Below are 19,948 nucleotides of genomic sequence, written 5' to 3'. Positions count from 1 at the left end.
TAAGCAAAGTCAAATAATTCCCAATCTTTTATTCTCAAGCCAATGTCAAGTTTCCCATTCGGGAACAAAATTCGTAATCGAAAACAATCAAATCAAACTTTTGAAACAAAAATCTTGTTGTTTTGAATTGAAGGGAAAAACATAACTTCATTAACCGAATGAAGGTGGGAAGCATGTCCTTCTCAATGGAATACTAAGTTTACCAAATTAATACATGTTCTCTTCAATTGAAGTTAAATTTTGGTAAACAAAACTCTTTCTTTCTTAAACAAAGTCAAAGATTTCAAATCTTTCATACACAATCGAAGGTTAAGTTTCTTAATCGGAATTGAAAATCGTAATTGATAACAATCAAATGAAACTTTTGAAACAAAAACTTGTTGTTCTTAATCGAAGGCCACACGTGCATCTTGCTTAATTATACGGTTTTCTAACCATGTCATCCTCAAACGAATTAACTATCCGAAACGGAAACGAATTTGTAAGAATTTCTCCATCAATCGAGCACCGAGTTTTGATTGTCTTTTTCAATCGAAGACTAAGTTTCCTAAAAGAAAACATCTGCTTTGTTAAGATATCAAATTTTCTAACGATAAACAGTAATCATCATTTCAAAGCCATGTTTCCGAAATAATAACCTGTCTTCTGGAATCAGAGTTAAAAATATTTCCTTAATTAATGATCAAGATTGTGAAATGAAAGCAATCAGGGGCCAAGTTTCCGATGTCTTGCTCATTTCAGACTAATATTTGAAAACGGATAAAAAGTAATTTCCTCATGTTGGAAGCATGTTTGCCTAAATCGAGGATCAAGTTTCCGAAAATACAGGTCTTCCTCAATCGAAAAGCAAATTTTCGAAATCTTTTCCTCAATTGAATGAGTTTCAGAAACAAAAATCTTAATCCTTGAACAAACTTTTAAATGGAAATCTTTTCCCAATTGCTGCAATGAAAAAATCATATCAAGACCAAGTTCCTATAACTTTCATAATCTAGAACGTGATATTGAAACATGATTTCTTTGATGAAAGCAATGTTTCGGAAACGAATACATGACTTCCTCAATTAAAGCGGAAACATGCTTTCCCAATCAAAGGTCAAATTTCGAAAACCAAGATATGTCTTGCTCTATCGAAGGCTAAAATTCCGAAAGAAAAGTTGATCTTCAATAGAAGTGTAACTTATTTTCAATTGCAGACGAACGATGACCAAGGATTTGTCAATAAAACTCCGCAATTGTTAAAATATTCGTGCTTGACCTCATGTATGGAACTTTATTATTACCCTCTCTCGGTTTGACTGTATGCTATCCTTCGTAGATGTCAATGTTTTAGCCTAGAATATAAATGTTCAAAGGCTAACACATACTCACAAAACAGCTTCGCTTTTTTCATACACACAAACAAATCGTATGTAACTGTAAACAGACATTTCTAAGGATTCATGGTAATTTCCCGAAAGTTTTATATTTAACGAAACTTAGTCTCTTCTGGCAATTCGCGAACAAATCAAAGGAAAGGAGAATATAAACAAAAAACACCAACAACAAGGCAAAACATAAATAATATGTGAAACACATGCACACACACAATGACAAGTTGAATGTATGTACGTACATACGTGTGAATAGTGAATTTATAATTCACTATTCGCTATGAATTTCTATGCCAATGTTTTTGAGTCAAAATTGTTGAAGTTGTTGTTGTTGTTGCTGTTTGAACTTCATGGGTTTGAAATGCAATTTAGGCAAAACGTATTCGTTGTGTAGAACACAATTCGGTATAGACGATATATACTAAGTGGAAGAAGTAAGGGTAGATGATAGTTCGTTCTTCTACTACTTATTGTCAATAACTTTCGTATTTTCGGTTTGAGCTTCACATGTTTGTCTTTTGTTCTCAACTCAAACCTGTTAAAAAGTTCGGTAACTCATATATACACATGCATCAACATCTATACGCAAACATAACACATACATAAATAGTTTATCCTGTATTTTTTTTTTGCCAACAACAACATCGTTAACGAGTGAGTCCCTGTGCGTGCGTATGAGTGTGTAGGTGGTGAAACAATTTGGTAGGTGCAGCAATACATATTAGTTAACGCATCCCGGGAATTGTATAGAAACAATAATAACAACAACAACAATTTCAGCTTCAAATTTCTAAAGAGTGCGTAAGGATTTTAAACTCTTGCATAAAATAACTCTCTGTCAGTCTCTGTTGTATTTAGTCGTTAAAGTTGTGCAACTCTTCTTGTTTATTGTTGTTGTTGTTGGCGTTTTAAATAAATATCTCATACTTGTAATGATACATATTTATTGTCCTAAGACTGTATTGGTATTGCCATAAGTGAATATTTGTATTAATAATTAGTATTAAGTTGGCAATATTCTAAAGCTTGTAATAGTTGGTAATTAAGTAATTTCCACCATTTTTCTTCAGAGATAAGCTTACCATTGGCAGAACAGATCAATAAAGAATAAAGCATACAAGCACCATTTGTACCATAAAGTAAAAGTTATTTAAATTCTTAACTAACGAAACTTATTAACGATACTTGTTACATGGTGTCAGAAGTGGGATTTACTGAATTTAACTGGTACAATTGGGATCTTTAAAATTCTTGGAAAGCAAATATTAATCGGAAAAAAAAAAACAAGGAGAATTCCAACATTGTTGGTTATATCGGAAAATAATTTTTACATTTCATGTGCTTTAAAATGGCGGCGAATGACCGTCTACCACCAGAGCTAGATTGCTCAAGTTTAGCCAACGAATGGCCGAATTGGAAGCGCAGTTTTATGGTCTACATGATAGCTAGTGGTAAGGCAAATGAATCGGAAGCTACAAAAATTGCCAATTTTTTGTGGTTAGTTGGAACTGGAGGTGCAAACCTTTACAACACATTGTTTCCCAATGATGGTACAGAGAAATCATTACTAGGTACCGTTACCGCTGGTGATGCTGTTTTACAACGTACATTAAATGATGTTTTAGACAAATTTGACCAACACTGTCTTCCTCAGCGGAATGTGGCCATGGAATCATACAAATTTAATATGATTGCTCAAAAAGAACGTCAATCGTTTGCCGAATTTGAGACACAACTAAGAACTCAGATTCGATTCTGTGATTTTAAATGTTCTTGTGGTGAATTGTATGAGAATCGTATGCTACGAGACAGAGTAATTGTTGGAGTATACGACAAGAAATTGCAGCTAAAATTGTTAGATGGCCGTGGTGAGTCTCTAGAGCGTGTCATCGATATATGTAAAACATATGAAACGGCCAATGCAAATAAGGGCATACTAGACGCCAAAAATTCAATGATAAATATCATCAAGGAAACTGAGAAGCCAGAAGAAGCAACAGTGTCAGCCATTAATCGGTTTTGTTTTAACTGTGGGGGTCCATGGAAAGTTGGCCATTCAAACGAGTGTAAGGCGAAGGATGTTATATGCCGTTCTTGTTCCAAGAGAGGACATTTTCAGAGGATGTGCCGTAAGCCCAAAGACAAGGCAAATTATGGCAAACAGTTCACTGGAAATTATAGCGGCAACAAGCAGAAAGTTGCCGAAGTTAAGTGGAGCGAAATGGAAGGTAAAACCTCGAATAGTTTTAGTCATATAAGTAGCTTATTAAGTTCTAAAAATATTCTTAGATTAAATTCAATAACACCTGTAAACGAGCGTTGGACCAAGTCGTATTGCATAGGAAATGAAATAGTAAAGTTTAAATTGGACACTGGGCGGATGTTAATTGTATACCAATGAACATTGTTAAAAAGTTAGATGTGGATTTATATAGTAAGAAGAATAATTTCCCTGTGTTTGATTACAATGAAAATAAAATAGATGTTTATGGAATTTGCAAATTGGAATGTGTAGATTTGACTTCGAAAATAGGAAAAGTTGCCGAATTTATAGTTGTTGGTGATAAATGTGAACCGATACTTGGGTTGAGGACGTGTGAAAGTTTTAGGTTAATTAAACGTTTAGATGTGAGCTGTATTACTAACCCGATTTAAGAAAATCTTTCATGGATAGATATAACGACGACGTTTTTCAAGGAATTGGTAAATTTCCAAGAACATTTTCAATTTCCTTAAAGGAAAATTCAAAACCAGTTCTGCATTATCGGAAACGTATACCAAACTCGCTACTCGGAAAGTTAAAGTCGGAACTGGACAGACTTGTCAGGGATGGGATAATATTACCGGTTGATTATCCTACCGATTGGTGAACAATTTACAATTAGTTGAAAAGCCAAACGGTGATCTTCGAATTTGTTTGGACCCAAGATCTCTTAATTCGTGTATTAAACGCGAATATTTTCTTATTCCAACAATCGATGATTTAACTTCAGGACTAGCTGGTAAACGAATTTTTTCTGTTCTCGACCTTAGAAGTGGTTTTTGGCACATGTCGCTTGATAAGAAAAGTTCAGATCTGACAACATTTTTACTCCATTTGGAAGATTTAAATTTACTCGATTGCCTTTTGGCCTAAATTGCGCCCCTGAAATGTTTCAGCAGGAAATGGTTAGGGTTTTTGGGGACATACCGGGGGTGTTAGTATATTTTGACGATGTGGCTATTTGCGCCGATTCTGAAGATGAACATGATCAGATAATGACATTAATAATGGAAAGAGCTCGTACCAATAACATAAAATTTAACCCGGACAAAATTCAGTATAGACAAAAGGAAGTGCGATTCATGGGAAATATTTTATCGGAAGGAAAAATTAAAGCGGATTTAAAATATAGTGAAGCTATGGCTAAAATGAGGAAACCAGAAAATAAATCGGATGTGTTAAGGTTTTTGGGGTCTACTTAAGTATCTGGCCCGATTTATTCCCAATTTATCAAGACAGTCAGCAGAACTTCGAAATTTAACTCGGAAAGATGTAGATTTTGAATGGACGGACAAGCATGATAAGGAATTTGAAAACTTGCTTCGAATTGTTACGGCAAAGCCGGTACTGGCAATTTATGACCCGAAATTACCCGTGTTTATACAAACTGATGCTTCTAAGGATGGACTGGGATGTGTATTAATACAGAATGGCCATCCCATAGTATTCGCGTCACGAACTCTTAGTAAGAGTGAACAAAAGTGGGCGCAAATTGAAAAAGAGCTTTTGGCAATTGTTTTCGCATGTCAACGTTTCCATTATTTCTTGTATGGACGTGAATTCACAGTTGAAAGTGACCACAAACCCTTAGAGGCATTAGTCAAACGTGATATTGATGATATAACACCGCGTCTTCAGCGTATGTTTATGTTCCTATTAAAATATCCCAAAATGAGTGTCGTGTATAAGCCGGGTAAGGAAATGCTTGTGGCAGACTGTTTGTCAAGGGCTCAATTATCTGAAATATCTGAGATCACTGAATTATCTTGCGTTATACATTCGGTATAGAGTCAGTTTGTTTCAACCAGGAGAACTATAAATTTTATCGTGACGCACTTGATAATGACCAGGAATACTCACAAATTTGTGGATATGTTAAAAATGGTTGGCCATGCTATCATAAGTTACATAATCTGGGACAGAAATTTTATAAATTGAAATCTGAGTTGCATGTTGAAAAGGGATTACTATTCTACAATCACAGATTAGTTATACCATCAAAAATGCAACGTAAGATAGCGACTTGGCTACATTCGCCTCATCTGGGTATAGAGAAAACACTTGCTCGTGGAAGAAAACTCTATTACTGGCCTGGAATGAATGTCCAAATTAAGGAAATTGTTACTTCTTGTAATATTTGTGAAAAGTTTAGAAGTAACAATCAAAAGGAACCATTGACTCAAGAGGAAATTCCTGAATTTCCTTTTTACATAGTAGCCATGGACCTTTTTGAGTATGCTGGTCGTGATTATGTTGCACTTATTGATGCGTACTCTAATTATCTAACAGCTGTTAGAATTCGAAATAAGACATCGGGTCATATTATAGATGTAATTCGCCAGATATTTAATGTAATAGGGTATCCAACGATTATTAAATGTGACAATAGTCCCTTTGGATCAGCGGAATTTTCACGCTTTTCGCAAGAGTACAATATTGAGTTCAGATTTTCAAGTCCGGGTATCCGCAGAGTAACGGTTAGCCGAAAAAGGTGTGTCAATAGCGAAGAATATTATTAAGCGTTGTCATGAAGTAAATGATCTTGATCAGTTTCAATATCATTTGCTAGAATATAACACAACACCATTAACGGGTATCCAGCTTGCTCCTGCGGATTATTCTTCGGTAGACTTTTGAAGACCAAATTACCAGTAGCCGGATCTCTTTTGATCAGAAACAATATAGGGGAGAATGAAATTAGAAATAAATTTATAATTAAAAGGGAGAGGCAAAAGTATTATTATGATAGAAGCGCAAGATCATTACCGCTGCTAAAGGAGGGTGATTTAGTTATCTTTAAAAAAAGTGGAAAGGAATGGAATTACGGGAAAATAGTATCAGTATTTAGTAATAGATCTTACATAATAAGGGATAATTTTGATAACTATTTTAGACGCAATCGACGCTTTATTAAAAGGACAAGAAACGAGATTTTAATGCTAGCGAATTATTATTTGAGGAAAATTTTGGGGATACTAAGGTCCAGCAGGAAACTCAGCCTTCAGCGGATATTCCTGATAGTAATATGATTGGAAATGACAATCAGGAAAATTATGGTAATGTGAACGAATCAATTCCTTCGGTTGTGAGTGAAAATACTGAGACTATACAGTCAAATCCTGAAGTAATTGATTCTGATATACATGGGTCTGTAACATTGGATGTTGAAGTCACTCAGCCAAGGGTTACGAGAAGTGGTCGCACTGTAAGACCACCTATGCGATATGGTAGGGACTATGGTGTCGAGACAAGGTCCAAACGCTAGTGATAAACGTTTAAGTATTAATGTATTTAAATATTTCTTATCGAAAGTATTATTTAATTGTTAAAAAAAAAAAAAAAAAAAAAAAAAAAAAAAAAAGCATGTAATGATACATATTTATTGTCCTAAGACTGTATTGGTATTGCCATAAGTGAATATTTGTATTAATAATTAGTATTAAGTTGGCAATATTCTAAAGCTTGTAATAGTTGGTAATTAAGTAATTTCCACCATTTTTCTTCAGAGATAAGCTTACCATTGGCAGAACAGATCAATAAAGAATAAAGCATACAAGCACCATTTGTACCATAAAGTAAAAGTTATTTAAATTCTTAACTAACGAAACTTATTAACGATACTTGTTACAATACTTACTATAAACATTTAAATATTGCAACAATAATATAATGCTAATAGTATTATTCTCGTTGCTGCTACAATTTATTGTTAAATCAAATCAAAAATTCGCAAAACGCTGCTGGGAGTTAGTTTTCAACTCAATTCTCTGTGTTTTCGGTCTCTACGTATATATTTGTGTGTGTGCGTCTACAATATAAATATATACATTTATTGTGTTTGTACAGTTGTGAATGAAATTATAGAAGTGATTTGTAGAGGTGTTATGGTACATGTGAGTGTGAGTTATAAGTTTATTTAGCCAAAAAACTGTTGCATATTTCCGGGCACTCAAGCAGTCAGTTCAATACTTAAATGTAAAGCTCAAAGAACTCTTTCCTCAAACTACTTTGTGATGGGAAAAGTCCCATCCTTGGCTGATCTATTGATCGATCAAGCTGGCGGGTTTCGTATACCTTTTAAGGAACCACGAATGAAAGGTTAAACTTTTTTTGCTGATTTGTGCACATTGAATCCTTAACCAAGCAGATAAGAACATTTTAAACTCCTTAAGTCATATTTAAGTAGTTCCCTACCAACACTACTATCATAACCTTCTGATTCTGATGGGAAAAGTCCCATCCTTGTATGATCTATTGATTGATCAAGGTTTCGTATACCCTTAAAAGAACCCTGATTTAAAGCAGTTTTAACTTTTTTGCTAATTTGTCACCATTGATTTTTTCATCAATACAATGGATATATAATTGTTTCTTTCCTTTGAATAACAATCTCGATTTGATCGTGTAGTTTTAAACTGCAATATGAAACTAAAGAGCAACACGCAGTTTATTCAGATTGAAGAACTTTAAACTCCTTAATAGTTATATTCAAACCTTAGAGCATAAAATCAAAACTTCAACTTGCTCCTGGTATCTTTCCTTTGAATGAAGATCTCCATTAGACCGTGTAGAATCGAACTGCCATAAGTGTTAATAGAGTAACACGCAGTTGATTCAGATAGGAAAACTTTAAACTCCTTAATAGTTATATTCAAACAGTTTCTTACCAACACGACTAGCACAACCTAGGATCATGAAAGCGAAACTTGCTCCTGGTATCTTTCCTTTAAATGAAAATCTCCATTAGATAGTGTAGAATCGAACTTTGATCAAGTGTGACACAAATCCACTCTGCTAATATTTTCCTCCCAACTGTTGACATAAACCCACCAACAGCATTTTCCTTTTGCTGATTCTGCTGTTCCATAAACCCACCAACAACTAAACCAACCTTGCACTTGCAAGTATCCGAAATATTTTTTTTTTTTTCATTTTTTTGTTTCGTTTTTCCTCTGGATTCTGCTCTATAGCTTTCCATTCCATATTTCTCCTCCTATTTCTTTTTTTTTGCGTTGGTCTTGTGAGATCTTGTGACCCCACAAGGTATACATTAAAGTAGTTTAAGTAAAATTTTCCACCTGTTTCTTCTTTACCGTCTATCTACCTCTTGAATATCATCTCATACCAGTGCCATTTGTCATACTTATACAGGACTATGTGTGAGTGTACAACGTTCACATCAACAACAAGAGCAATAACAGCAGCAGCATCAACAATAGTAACCAAAAATAATAACAACAACAAGAAGTAGAAGAAAACCAAATATATGTATGTTGTTAAAATATACATGCATACATATTTTGTTGTAGTATCGGTCGTTTGTTAGGTTATGTTTGGTCGGCCAGTTGGTTGGATCGTTGTTGGTTTAGTTGGTTTCCTAGTTATATAGTTAGTTAGTCAGCCGGTTGGTCGGTCGGTCGGTTGTTTGGTTGCTTGGTCTTTTGGTCGTTAGGTCGTTTATTAGATATTGTTTTTTGTAGTTGTTGTTTAAGATGATGATGTAGCAGATAGATTAGAGATGCTAAATTGTACGAGGGAAAGCTGAAATGTTTTTCGGTATTAAAAAGTTAAAGTTTTTAAAGTCTCAATAGGTGTTTGTTGTGTTAGCCTTCGATATCAAATAAATCAAAGTTTGGTATATTTTAATAGTTTTTAAGTTGCTGATTTCTCTCTATTCAAAACTGACAGTCTGGTCTGTCAAAATCGTATCATTATCGGCGAAAATTTAAGCCAATCATATGTAAGTTTTATAACTTGTTGATACAAAACTTGAAACGTTCATGTGTTCCTCATTTTCATTTAGAAGTTTCCAAATTTTGGTGTAACAGTTCCACCATTGTCGAGAGTTGCTTGCTGGAAAATACTTGGTTAGAAGTGAGTCTTTCCGTTTCCAATTTAGGGTCTAATTGCCAAAGGAATTAAGCTATTATCATTCCAATTATTGTAGGAAAACAGTGTTATCGATAGTTAGGATAATACAATCATTGCTTGACTGTGACTCATGAAGTTTTGTAGTGAAGCTACAATTGTCATGGAACACTAAGATCGACCTAAAAACTAGGAATGAATTTCAAATTGTTCTAGGAAAACGTATTTGCTGATTAAAAATATTAAAAGGATGAAGCTATCGCAAAGTTGTCGAAGTAAAATTGCTGTATGTGTACATAATGTTGGAAATATTAATCAAGTATGACTCTGGTCGTTCTTGGTATAACATTCAATTGCCTAGAGTTGTCGATAATTGGATTGGATCTATGACTCATGCAGTTTTGAAATTATGTTACAATTATCATAGAATATATAAAGTTGGATCTAAAAACTGTTTAATAGTGACGAGGGAAAACTATCGGTTTATCTGTTGATAATTTGGTCATCATTGATGGAGTTTAAATCTGGTAGCTCTGGAGTAATGTTCCATTGTTCTAGTAAAGTAATCGAGAGTTTATTCTGAAGCTGAGTTCACTATGTTTGGCACAACTCTTTCCGATGCGAACATCTAGTTATCAAACGATCATTCAGACAAAATGTATGTTCTTAATGAAGCTACCGCTCAGTTATCGCGAGTATAACAAGAGCAGTTCTGATGCAATATTGTCAACATTTCTTTGGATGTCGATTTGTCCATTGTTCTAGTAATGCAGTCAAAAGTTCATTCTGAAGCTGAGTTCACTAGGTTTGGCACAAATCATTCCGGGACGTACATCTTGTTATTAAAGGATCACTCTGACAAAATGTATGTTCTTAATGAAGCTATCGCTCAGTTATCGCGATTACGACACGAGCAATTCCGAATCAATATTCTTTGGATGTCGATCGGTCTTTGGTCATATATTACTTTCCTATTAACTGTATCAAATCTCTACAAAACTTTCAATTCAAAGCTTAGCACCTTCAATGTCCACTAAATTTCTCGAAATTTCTTTTCAGTCCGCCCACCTATAATTCATTTAAATAGTATTCCTTCATTGAAGAGTGTTTGAATTGTATAAAAGGATAGTTGAAATTGGTTTGTTGGCACCCATTTGTTGTAAAGTTTCGTTGTTTATGCATTTATTATAAATTGTATGTAAGTATGTCTAGTTAAATGACTGTCGGTCTGTCGTTCGGTTGGTTGGTTAGTTGGTCGGTCGGTGACTTTGTATTTATCCAATTCGGATACAGATTATTTTCTTTTACACTTTTTTTTCTCAGCTTTTATTTTTTGCATCCATAAACTACGACATCGGCAACATACAACTTTGAAAGTCTTTCATAAGTTTGTGTGTTGTTGGTGGTGGTGGTGGCAACAAATGTTTGTATGTAGCTCTGCTATTGCTTTAGATATTGCTGCTGCTGTTGTTGTTGATGCTCATCAAATGCTGCGTTTTTAAATGGTACTCAAAATGTATAAACTTTCATCTCGTATCACACAATCCGCCAAACAGCATCAACAAAAATACATTCCGGTATTTGCAGCAGTATCTCTACTAACTAGCATTTTCGAGTCGGTTCTTTTAAATTTTTTTTTAAATTTTTTTGGTTGATTGTTGTTGTTTTTGTCGTCGCCGACAATTTTAGCATCATCATCGTCACTGGCAATGATGCTTTACTTACAATACCCTGCCGTTTGTGTTGGAGTTGTTGCTATCGTCGTCGTAGATGTTGTTGTTAGTTTTAAAGTTCGGTATTTGTTACACTTCGTTTAAAGTTCATGGTACCTGGGAGTCCTAGTAAAGTCGTCGTACTCTTACAACGACACCCTTTATGTTATTTTTGGCCAAACTAAACAGAAACCAGACCAAAACAAAACGAAATGAAACAACACAACACAACCAATCAACCCGACATCCAGTCACACAGTTAACCCAACAACACATCCACAGTCATATCCAGCTAGGCCGTCAGCAGCAGCCCCAACATTCTGCCAGCCATTCAAAACAACTAACAAACTGAACTAAACTCAACTGAAACTCTGAACTGAACTAAACGAAATGAAACTAAACCAAACTGAACTAAACTGAACTTAACTATTCAAGTTGTTTCTCGTGTTGTAGTATCCCCAAGATTAACAGATAAAAGTAACAATATTTCATAAAAAAGCAACAAAACGTATTAAAAGAAAATACAAAAACTAAAAAAAAGTAACAAAAGAAAAAAGTGAATAAAAGTGCATTATTTTGTGTATGTATCTGAGTTGAAATTTTTTTCTCTCTACTTTTGCAAAAAAAAATCACATTTAAACGAGATACATGAACTTTGAGTGTTTATTATTATCTTAGATAAAAGGTATACAAAAGGAAAAAAGTACTAAATTGAATAATAATTTGAACTTAAAAATCTGAGATTTTAACAAAACAATTTTAAAATATTTTTTTTTTTAAATTGTGGAGTTTATTAATTACTTAATGCAAATTTGTTCGTGTGGGGTTTTATTGCTTTAGAAAGTACCGCTCCGAAATGTAGACGTTTAAAGTCTTAGTTTATCATCAAGCCCCGATGTGGCAAGTATGATCTTGAGGAAATTATTGGTGAGTATTAAAGAAATGCCTAATTATAAGATTAACACTATGTACTATGTATGTCTTAAGTTTATTTTTATTTTATTTTATTTTATTTATTTATTTATTTATTCAAAAACAATGGCCGTAAGCCGATAGGGCCTAATTGGCTAGTCTACAATTAAATATACTTATAATACAAAAATATTATTGGTACATTATTTAGTAAGAAAATATAACATATATTTATAATTTTTTTAATTATAATTTTCTTATTTTTAATAGTTAGACTTGAAGTTTTGCACACACTGATTAGGATTCTATAAATTGGTGAAAATAAAGATAATATTATTAGCCTAAAAATGACAGTAAAACATAATAGGAGCGAAATGCAATAAGGTTATATAAAAGATTTTTTGCAACAAATGAGTTATACCAATTAAATATTTTATAAAAACTTAGGGGAAAATGGCTGTACAATATACATTTACATAGTGGAATATCATTAAAAATAGGCTCAGGGTTAGTTATGAATTCGACAAAAAAATATTTTTAAATGCATATAATGAATGTGAGAATTTACGTTCCTGGTAAGGAATAACAGTATTCCATAAGCGCGCTATGTTAACTCGAAATGATCTCGTCATAAATAATGAAACATGTGCTGGACATATTAAAGAATGTGTTCTATTTGAAATAGCAAAGTTAAATTTATTCTGCAAATAGTCAGGTTTACCATATTTTATAGTTTTAAAAAAGAAAATCATTTTTCTCAACTGAACATATCGAAAGAAACTACAACCAAGTAAATCAACGTAATATTGAGAAACATGATCACTAATCCGAAGTCCATAAATATAAGTACTACACTATTAAAGGATCTTTTTAATCTGTCAATGTTGGAGTTTGAGGTACATGAGTAAACTTCAATACCATAAATTAATAACGGTAAACACAATGATAAAGCAACACGACGTTTTATTGAAGAGGGCAAGTAAAAACCAATATTATATAACTTTCTCAATGTCAAGATATTCGTGAAATTACTGAATTTATATGAAACTAAATGTTAGCTTATCATCCAAAATAATACCAAGTGTTTTATAATGAGGAACAATTTCTAATACTTCGTTATTCAGAATAATGTTTAAAGAAATAGATTGTTTAGAAAATACCATTACCTTGCATTTCATGGCATTTAGTTGTAAGAAGTTACGTTTTGACCAATCAACTAAAAGATCAAGTTCAGAATTAATATGCGCCTCAGAATTTTGTAGAGATAATAAGTCAAACGTTGATAAAAGCTGTATGTCATCAGCATAGGTATAAACATTTCAAGAAATTTAATTCATGATAAATGTCATTTATATATAACAAAAATAATAATTAATGCCCTAACATTGACCCTTGTGGCACACCTCGGTAAATTGGAAATCCTACTAGAAACTTCACGTTCTATTTGAACAAATTGACTGCGACCATGTAAGAAAGAGTAAATGAGTTTACAGGCACTTGAACTATAACCAAATGTATGTGAGAGCTTATGGATCAACAATGAATGATTAATCGAGTCGAATGCCTTACAATAATCCAAAAAAATTAAAATACTAACCAAATCCTTGTCGAAGTTTTCCCTAATAGTTTCCGTGATTTCCAGAAGTGTGCCAGTAGATACTAAATCCTTTCCTGAAAACCTGATTGATGTGGATGAATCAAACTACAACTATTTAGATGATGTAACATTTGTTCCCTAATAATTAGTTCCAAAACTTTTGAACAGACTGACAAAATACTGATAGGACGATAGTCCGAACAATTCCTAGGAATCTTAACTTTAGGAATCGGTACAATCCTACCAACCTTCCAAATTTTAGGAACTACCGATGTTGTCAACACCCTGTTAATAATAAATGTTAAATGTTTTAAAATAGGCAGTATTATGAATTTAAGAAATTTAATATGAATTTGATCAGCACCTACCGCTTGAGATTTGATACTTAAAACTGCATTTAAACATCAGTTTCCGTAACATTGCAAAAGTAAATCTTCAGAGGAAGGTAAATGGTCAAGACCACCATCAGCAGTTCCAGCATACGGGAAAATTCATTAAACTCGTTCAGTTGAAAATAGGAAACCGTCACACCCTGGTGATTTCACAATTCCTATAAATAAACCTCAATTTTCATCACACAATTCCTATAGATTTAATCTTGCACCATAACTGTTTCTGATCACATGTAGAAAAAAATCTTAAACAGTACTTCCTGCGAACACCTCTTATGATGGTTTTTAATCTGTTTCTAGCTCTGCGATAAGCTTCAAAATTCCTATCAGACCTATTTTCCCTGTAGGCACGATATGTCAGATCTCTAATACGCTTAGCACTACAAATACACTCTTCATTCATCCAATTATGTACAACGCTTTTAACTACTCTACGATTTGGTACATTATCCTCAAACAAACGATTTAAATTGGAATTAAAACATTCTACACTCTCGTCAACATTCAAACTATCATAGACGCCAGAAAAATTCATAGATTCTAATTGAAGTAAACATTGGTCGTAGCTAAGATTTGAATAATCCCTACAAAGGTATATATCCGGATTTTTAAACTGAGAAATATTATATGTTATAAATATTGCCGCATGATAGGAATTTAGAGCAGGTATTTGAAATTGATGTTTACTACTAACTAATTCTATGTCAGAGACTAGATAAAAATCTATAAGTGATGTAGATAATTGTTGAGGAGAATAATGTGTGGGTAAAGAATTGTGAACTATATATAACGACAGTCGCTCGCAAATTTCGCGAACAATAGCACCATTAATAAAAAGGTTTATATTAAAATCGCCCATCAAAATTATATTATTATATACCTAGAAGAGAAATTTTCAAGGACCCTTTCACAACAAAGGAATTGACCATTAGGAAGATATATAACACCTAACAAAGCTACTGAATTGTCCTCTAAAATTATCTCCACGAAAAGTGATTCAACATTAACATCATATTGTTCATCAAAAATATTACCAGTCTTTAAATTATTCCGTATGTATAAGCAAACCCCCCCGCCTCTACAACCACTTCTATCCTTTCTAAAAAGTTTAAAACCAGGAATTGACACAGCCGAATCATAAATAAACTCCTTATACCATGTTTCCGTTATACCAACGGCATCAATATCGCAATCCATTATCAAGTTACGAATTTCATCAAATTTAGTGCTATTTTTCTCTAGGAACCAAACTTTGTGCATTGAAGTGTAGAATATTAAAGTTTGCAGAGTTTATTACAGCATTAATTTTACTGCCATCAGAGGCAATTTCACCTAAATTCTCACCTAAATTCATCATAAACCCTAAAGTGTGCACGAAAATCAATCATCCCTATTAAAAACAAATTTAACTTATTTAATATATATAAAGGCAACATAATATAAAGGTCGCAAAAAAGCAAAAATAAATTTAAAAATATTAAAACATTCAAAATTCATTAAAATTCAAAGTATAAAAAATTAAAAGTTTACGAATGTAATAATTATGATTTAGTGATAAATAATAATAATAGTATTTAATATTACAATAAAATAACTTAAATTTCGTATTTAATTTTTTTTTTTTTCTTTTTTATATCAAATTAATTAAATATTTAAATTTTAATAATAATTGAAAAAAAAAAAAAAAAAAAAAAAAATAGAGATCATATTTCAAATTTTGTTTTAAAAATTTTAAATAGTTTTAGTAAGTAACAACTAAAAGATAACATTATTGTTAAAAAAGGCACAAATTGTAATTGCATTTTTTATTTTATTTTATAAAAAACTAATAACAAATCATCATTATTGTGCTCAAATATTTAATTTTTTAATTTAGTTAATTTTTTATTATTTTGTTTTTCAATTTAGTTTGTAAAACGATTCAATTATTTTAAATTAGCATTTGTATGTATTTATTATGTAGAAAAGAGAAAATACAAATTAAAAAGAAAAAAAGTTTTATTAAATAGTTTTATTTATTTAAATTCAATTGATATTAATTGTCTTCAAATGTATTTTTTTCCTTTTCAATAATGTTGAATTTCTATTATATACTTTAAGTTGGCATATGTATTAATTATGTATTAATGGGTACACTAAATTATTTACTTTTTATTTTCATAATTGTATATAGATATATCAAATACATGTAAATTTATCCAATTTACACTGAGTTAATAATTTTAATTCTAATTAGTTTAAATTATAGTTATTAATAAATTTTGAGTAATAAGGTTTTTATTTGTATATTAAACAAATTAAGTAATTAATAAACATTAAATTAATATGGTAAGTGTTTCAGATTCTATTATTAGTTCAGTTTTGTTCAAATAAGTATTTGTAATTTCCATTTAAATAAAAAAATAAAAAAAAAATAATAATTTAATTGTGTACAAAAATTATTTTTATTATCCTCTGAAAATTTTCTATTATAAATTTATCAGTTGGGCAACTAAAAATATGTTATATAACAATATTTCAAATTATTAATTAAAATGTATTTAATTTAGGCATTAATAATCAATAAATATGAAATATGTTATAAAATTAATAATAAAGAAATACAAATACAATTTGAGTTGAATATTATTAATAAAATAACTTTAATAGTATTATTACTTTAAAAGTATTATTAATAACTTTGATTAATTACTCTCAAGATTTGCAGTAAATATGTAATTAATATTTCAAAATAAATATCTAATATTACGAAGGAGAAAAAAAAATTAAAAAAATTAGAAAAAAAAAAAATTATAAATATATTAGTGTACACCTAGAGAAAAATACATATGTTTTATAGAATGAAATTATTAACTACATGTGTGATTATACTACACATGAGAAAAAATATCTAAATAATCAAATGCCAATTTTAAGTACTATACAAAAGGATATAAGTATGAATGATATAAATGTATAATTTTCATTTTAAAATAATATAATAATTGCAATACAATAACTATAATATCAATATAATAATAATTACCTGATGATAACAATAATTTATAACAAATACAATTTATTTTATATTATTAAATTACACTTATTACTAATTATTATCATCTTCAGGAAGATTCAAACAGCCATCCAATAGGTTTGCACACTGCTGGCTATCCAACAAAATATTTTTTCCGTCCAGCATAAGATTTTGGCTTTAGGGTTGTCCATATTTAATAGATAAAATTTTTTTATTTTCTTCTCAGACAAAAGTTTGCGACAAAGATAATTTAGTTTGCCAGACGATGGGGACAAATTGTCGTTCAGATAAATTCTGGATTCAATGGTTCCACCTATGATTTTATTTAGCAATAACGGTTCTGATTTGTGGTAATTTTTCATGATGGTGTCACGTAATTGCACGGAATTCAATTTTACTATAAAGTATTTTCTATGTTTTATGTAACAGCAATGATTAATATCTGAGAGGCTAATATCCACTCCAACAAATTTGGCTATTTTAATTGTGTTTTCACGTATCTTTTCGATGGTACAATTTAATCCACTTATCAAAATATCCGATCGATTTAAGCGTCTTTCCAACATATTGTTCTTGTATTGAAGTTGATGATATTTGTTCTCATACGCTTTATCTGTATTTTTGACACAAGAGTAACAATTAGCAACATCCGATTTAATATTAGCAATTTCAGTATTGACTTCTTTACGAAAATCATTAACCATCTGTACTACTTTAGTTTCTAGGTTTAAAAATCCGTTATCCATTCGATGCTCAATATTTACTTTGGTATCCTCAATTTTATTTTCTATTGAAATTTTAATTTCTTCCATTCGTTTGATAATGTCATTGTTAGTATTTTCACCAACTCCAATGCCTTTTTTACAATCATTACACAAAAATTTAGAAATATTTTTACGAACGGCATTTAATAATTGTTCAGTGACACCAGCACACTTGTTATGAAAGTAAAGACCACAACTTCCACATCCAATACTAGGATTAGTTTTTGTTATATTCGTGTGGCAAATAGGACACTGGACAGGATTCTTTGGTGACATTATGAGAATGTATTAATTTATATTATTTATTTATTAGAGTATGTATGAATAAATGTAGATTTGTTTTTTTTTTTTTTTTTTTTTTTTTTTTTTTTTTTTTTTTTTTTTTTTTTTATTTTTTTTTATTATTAATTAGATGTTGGGTTGAAACTAGTTTAATTTTAACTTTTACACATATTAATAGTAAAATGCAGTATTATTTTCTTTTCACCAAAAATATTATTAATTAATGTATTTGTGTGCGTAAATTATTGTATTGTTTATTTATTTTGTTTTATTTTTTTATCCATGAAGTTGACAACACTAAATATTTCTTATATGAATCTTTCAAATTCCTTTTATCCACAACATTCTTCCCACTAAATGTTACTTTTAAGATCTTTACTCTCCATCATTTCTTACATTTATTCTGTCCTTCATATGTATGTGTTTAAATCAAACGTTATATTGATATCATGTATATGTATAAACATATATGGAAACAAATGTAGATTTATTCTATTGTAGTTTTTGGTGTCCATTAAATGTTGTGTTGAATTTTGATTTATTTATATTTATTTCACTTATATAGATTGTAATATGCATTAATATGAGAAAAATAATTTTTAAAGCAATTAAAATATTTATTTGTATTTTGTAAAATTAATTAGATGTTGGGTTGAAACTTGTTTAATTCTAACTTTTACACATATTAATAGTAAACTATCCACCAAAAATATTGGTAATTAATGTATTTGTGTGCGTAAATGATTGTGTATTTGATTTATCTTGTTTTATTTTTTTATTCATCAAGATGACAACACTAAATATTTCTTTCTTCAAATTCCTTTTATCCACAATATTCTTCCCACTAAATGTTACTTTTAAAATCTTTTACTCTCCGTAATTTTTTTTTTTTTTTTTTTTGCATTTATTTTATCCTTCATATGTATGTGTTTAAATCAAACGTTATATTGATATCATGTTTATTGATATCATGTATATGCATATACATAAATGGAAACACATGTAGATTTATTCTGTTTTAATTTTTAGTGTCAATTAAATGTTGTGTTGAATTTTAATTTATTTATATTTATTTCACTTTTGCGGATTGTAATATGCATTAATATGAGAAAAGTAATATTTAAAGTAGTTAAAGTAGTTTAAAGTAGTTAAAATATCATGTATGTTTTTTTTTTTTTTTTTTTTTTTTTTTTTTTTTTAGCTTGTCTTAACACCAAGTCCATGTGAGATATTCCAGTCAAATTTATTTTGTTAAAGTTTTTCGGGATTATTATCAAAACACACTTATATTTATATTCAATAAGCTCAGAATTAAATATTAATCACTTTTTTACATAGATCATATTTTATAATTCAAATTATTTAATATTTTCAAAGATTTTTTTGCTTTTGCTTCACGACCGCGAATTTTTCTCAACCGCACATATTGACGTTGCCAGACAAATTAGTTTAAGCTAAATTTTAAAATGAAATAAGTCCCTTTATTATATCTTGTTAAATATGATGTTCTTAAAAGTTCGTAAAGTGACAACTGTACGATTCTTTACATACGGACTGCATTTGGGATGTCAGAAACAAAAGAATCATTTTATTAATTTTGTGTTCATCGAAACGGATTAACCCCAAGTGACGAAACAATGTGTGCCGCGATTGACTGAATCATTCGTAATCGGTATTCGAAATATCAACAATTTTCAAAAAGGATCGTCTAGGGAAGCAACCCTAAACACGGAAATTTTTTAAGTGATACCCATAATCCACCACACGGA

The 19,948-nt window shown here is 30.7% G+C and overlaps 1 protein-coding gene and 1 long non-coding RNA gene across 2 annotated transcripts; one reads left to right on the top strand and one right to left on the bottom strand.

Moving 5' to 3' along the window:
- The first annotated feature begins 10,130 nt into the window (after positions 1 to 10,130).
- On the top strand, positions 10,131 to 12,374 carry LOC124419158. Its single transcript, XR_006940444.1, has 2 exons — positions 10,131 to 11,282; positions 11,670 to 12,374. It is a non-coding gene; the product is annotated as an uncharacterized LOC124419158 (long non-coding RNA).
- Positions 12,375 to 16,756: 4,382 nt separating this feature from the next.
- LOC124419157 lies at positions 16,757 to 19,642 on the bottom strand. The gene is made up of 2 exons (XM_046947688.1): positions 18,358 to 19,642; positions 16,757 to 18,231 (listed from the first exon to the last, which is right to left on the bottom strand). The coding sequence occupies exon 2, from the start codon at positions 18,171 to 18,173 to the stop codon at positions 17,232 to 17,234; it is 942 nt and encodes a 313-aa protein (XP_046803644.1). The 5' UTR covers positions 18,174 to 18,231; positions 18,358 to 19,642; the 3' UTR covers positions 16,757 to 17,231.
- Positions 19,643 to 19,948: the final 306 nt, after the last annotated feature.

The sequence above is a fragment of the Lucilia cuprina genome, chromosome 3, assembly GCF_022045245.1.
Source record: "Lucilia cuprina isolate Lc7/37 chromosome 3, ASM2204524v1, whole genome shotgun sequence".
NCBI classification, from domain to species: domain Eukaryota; kingdom Metazoa; phylum Arthropoda; class Insecta; order Diptera; family Calliphoridae; genus Lucilia; species Lucilia cuprina.
The sequence above is the reverse complement of the archived record's forward strand: the minus strand, read 5'-3'. Positions and strand labels throughout refer to the sequence as shown.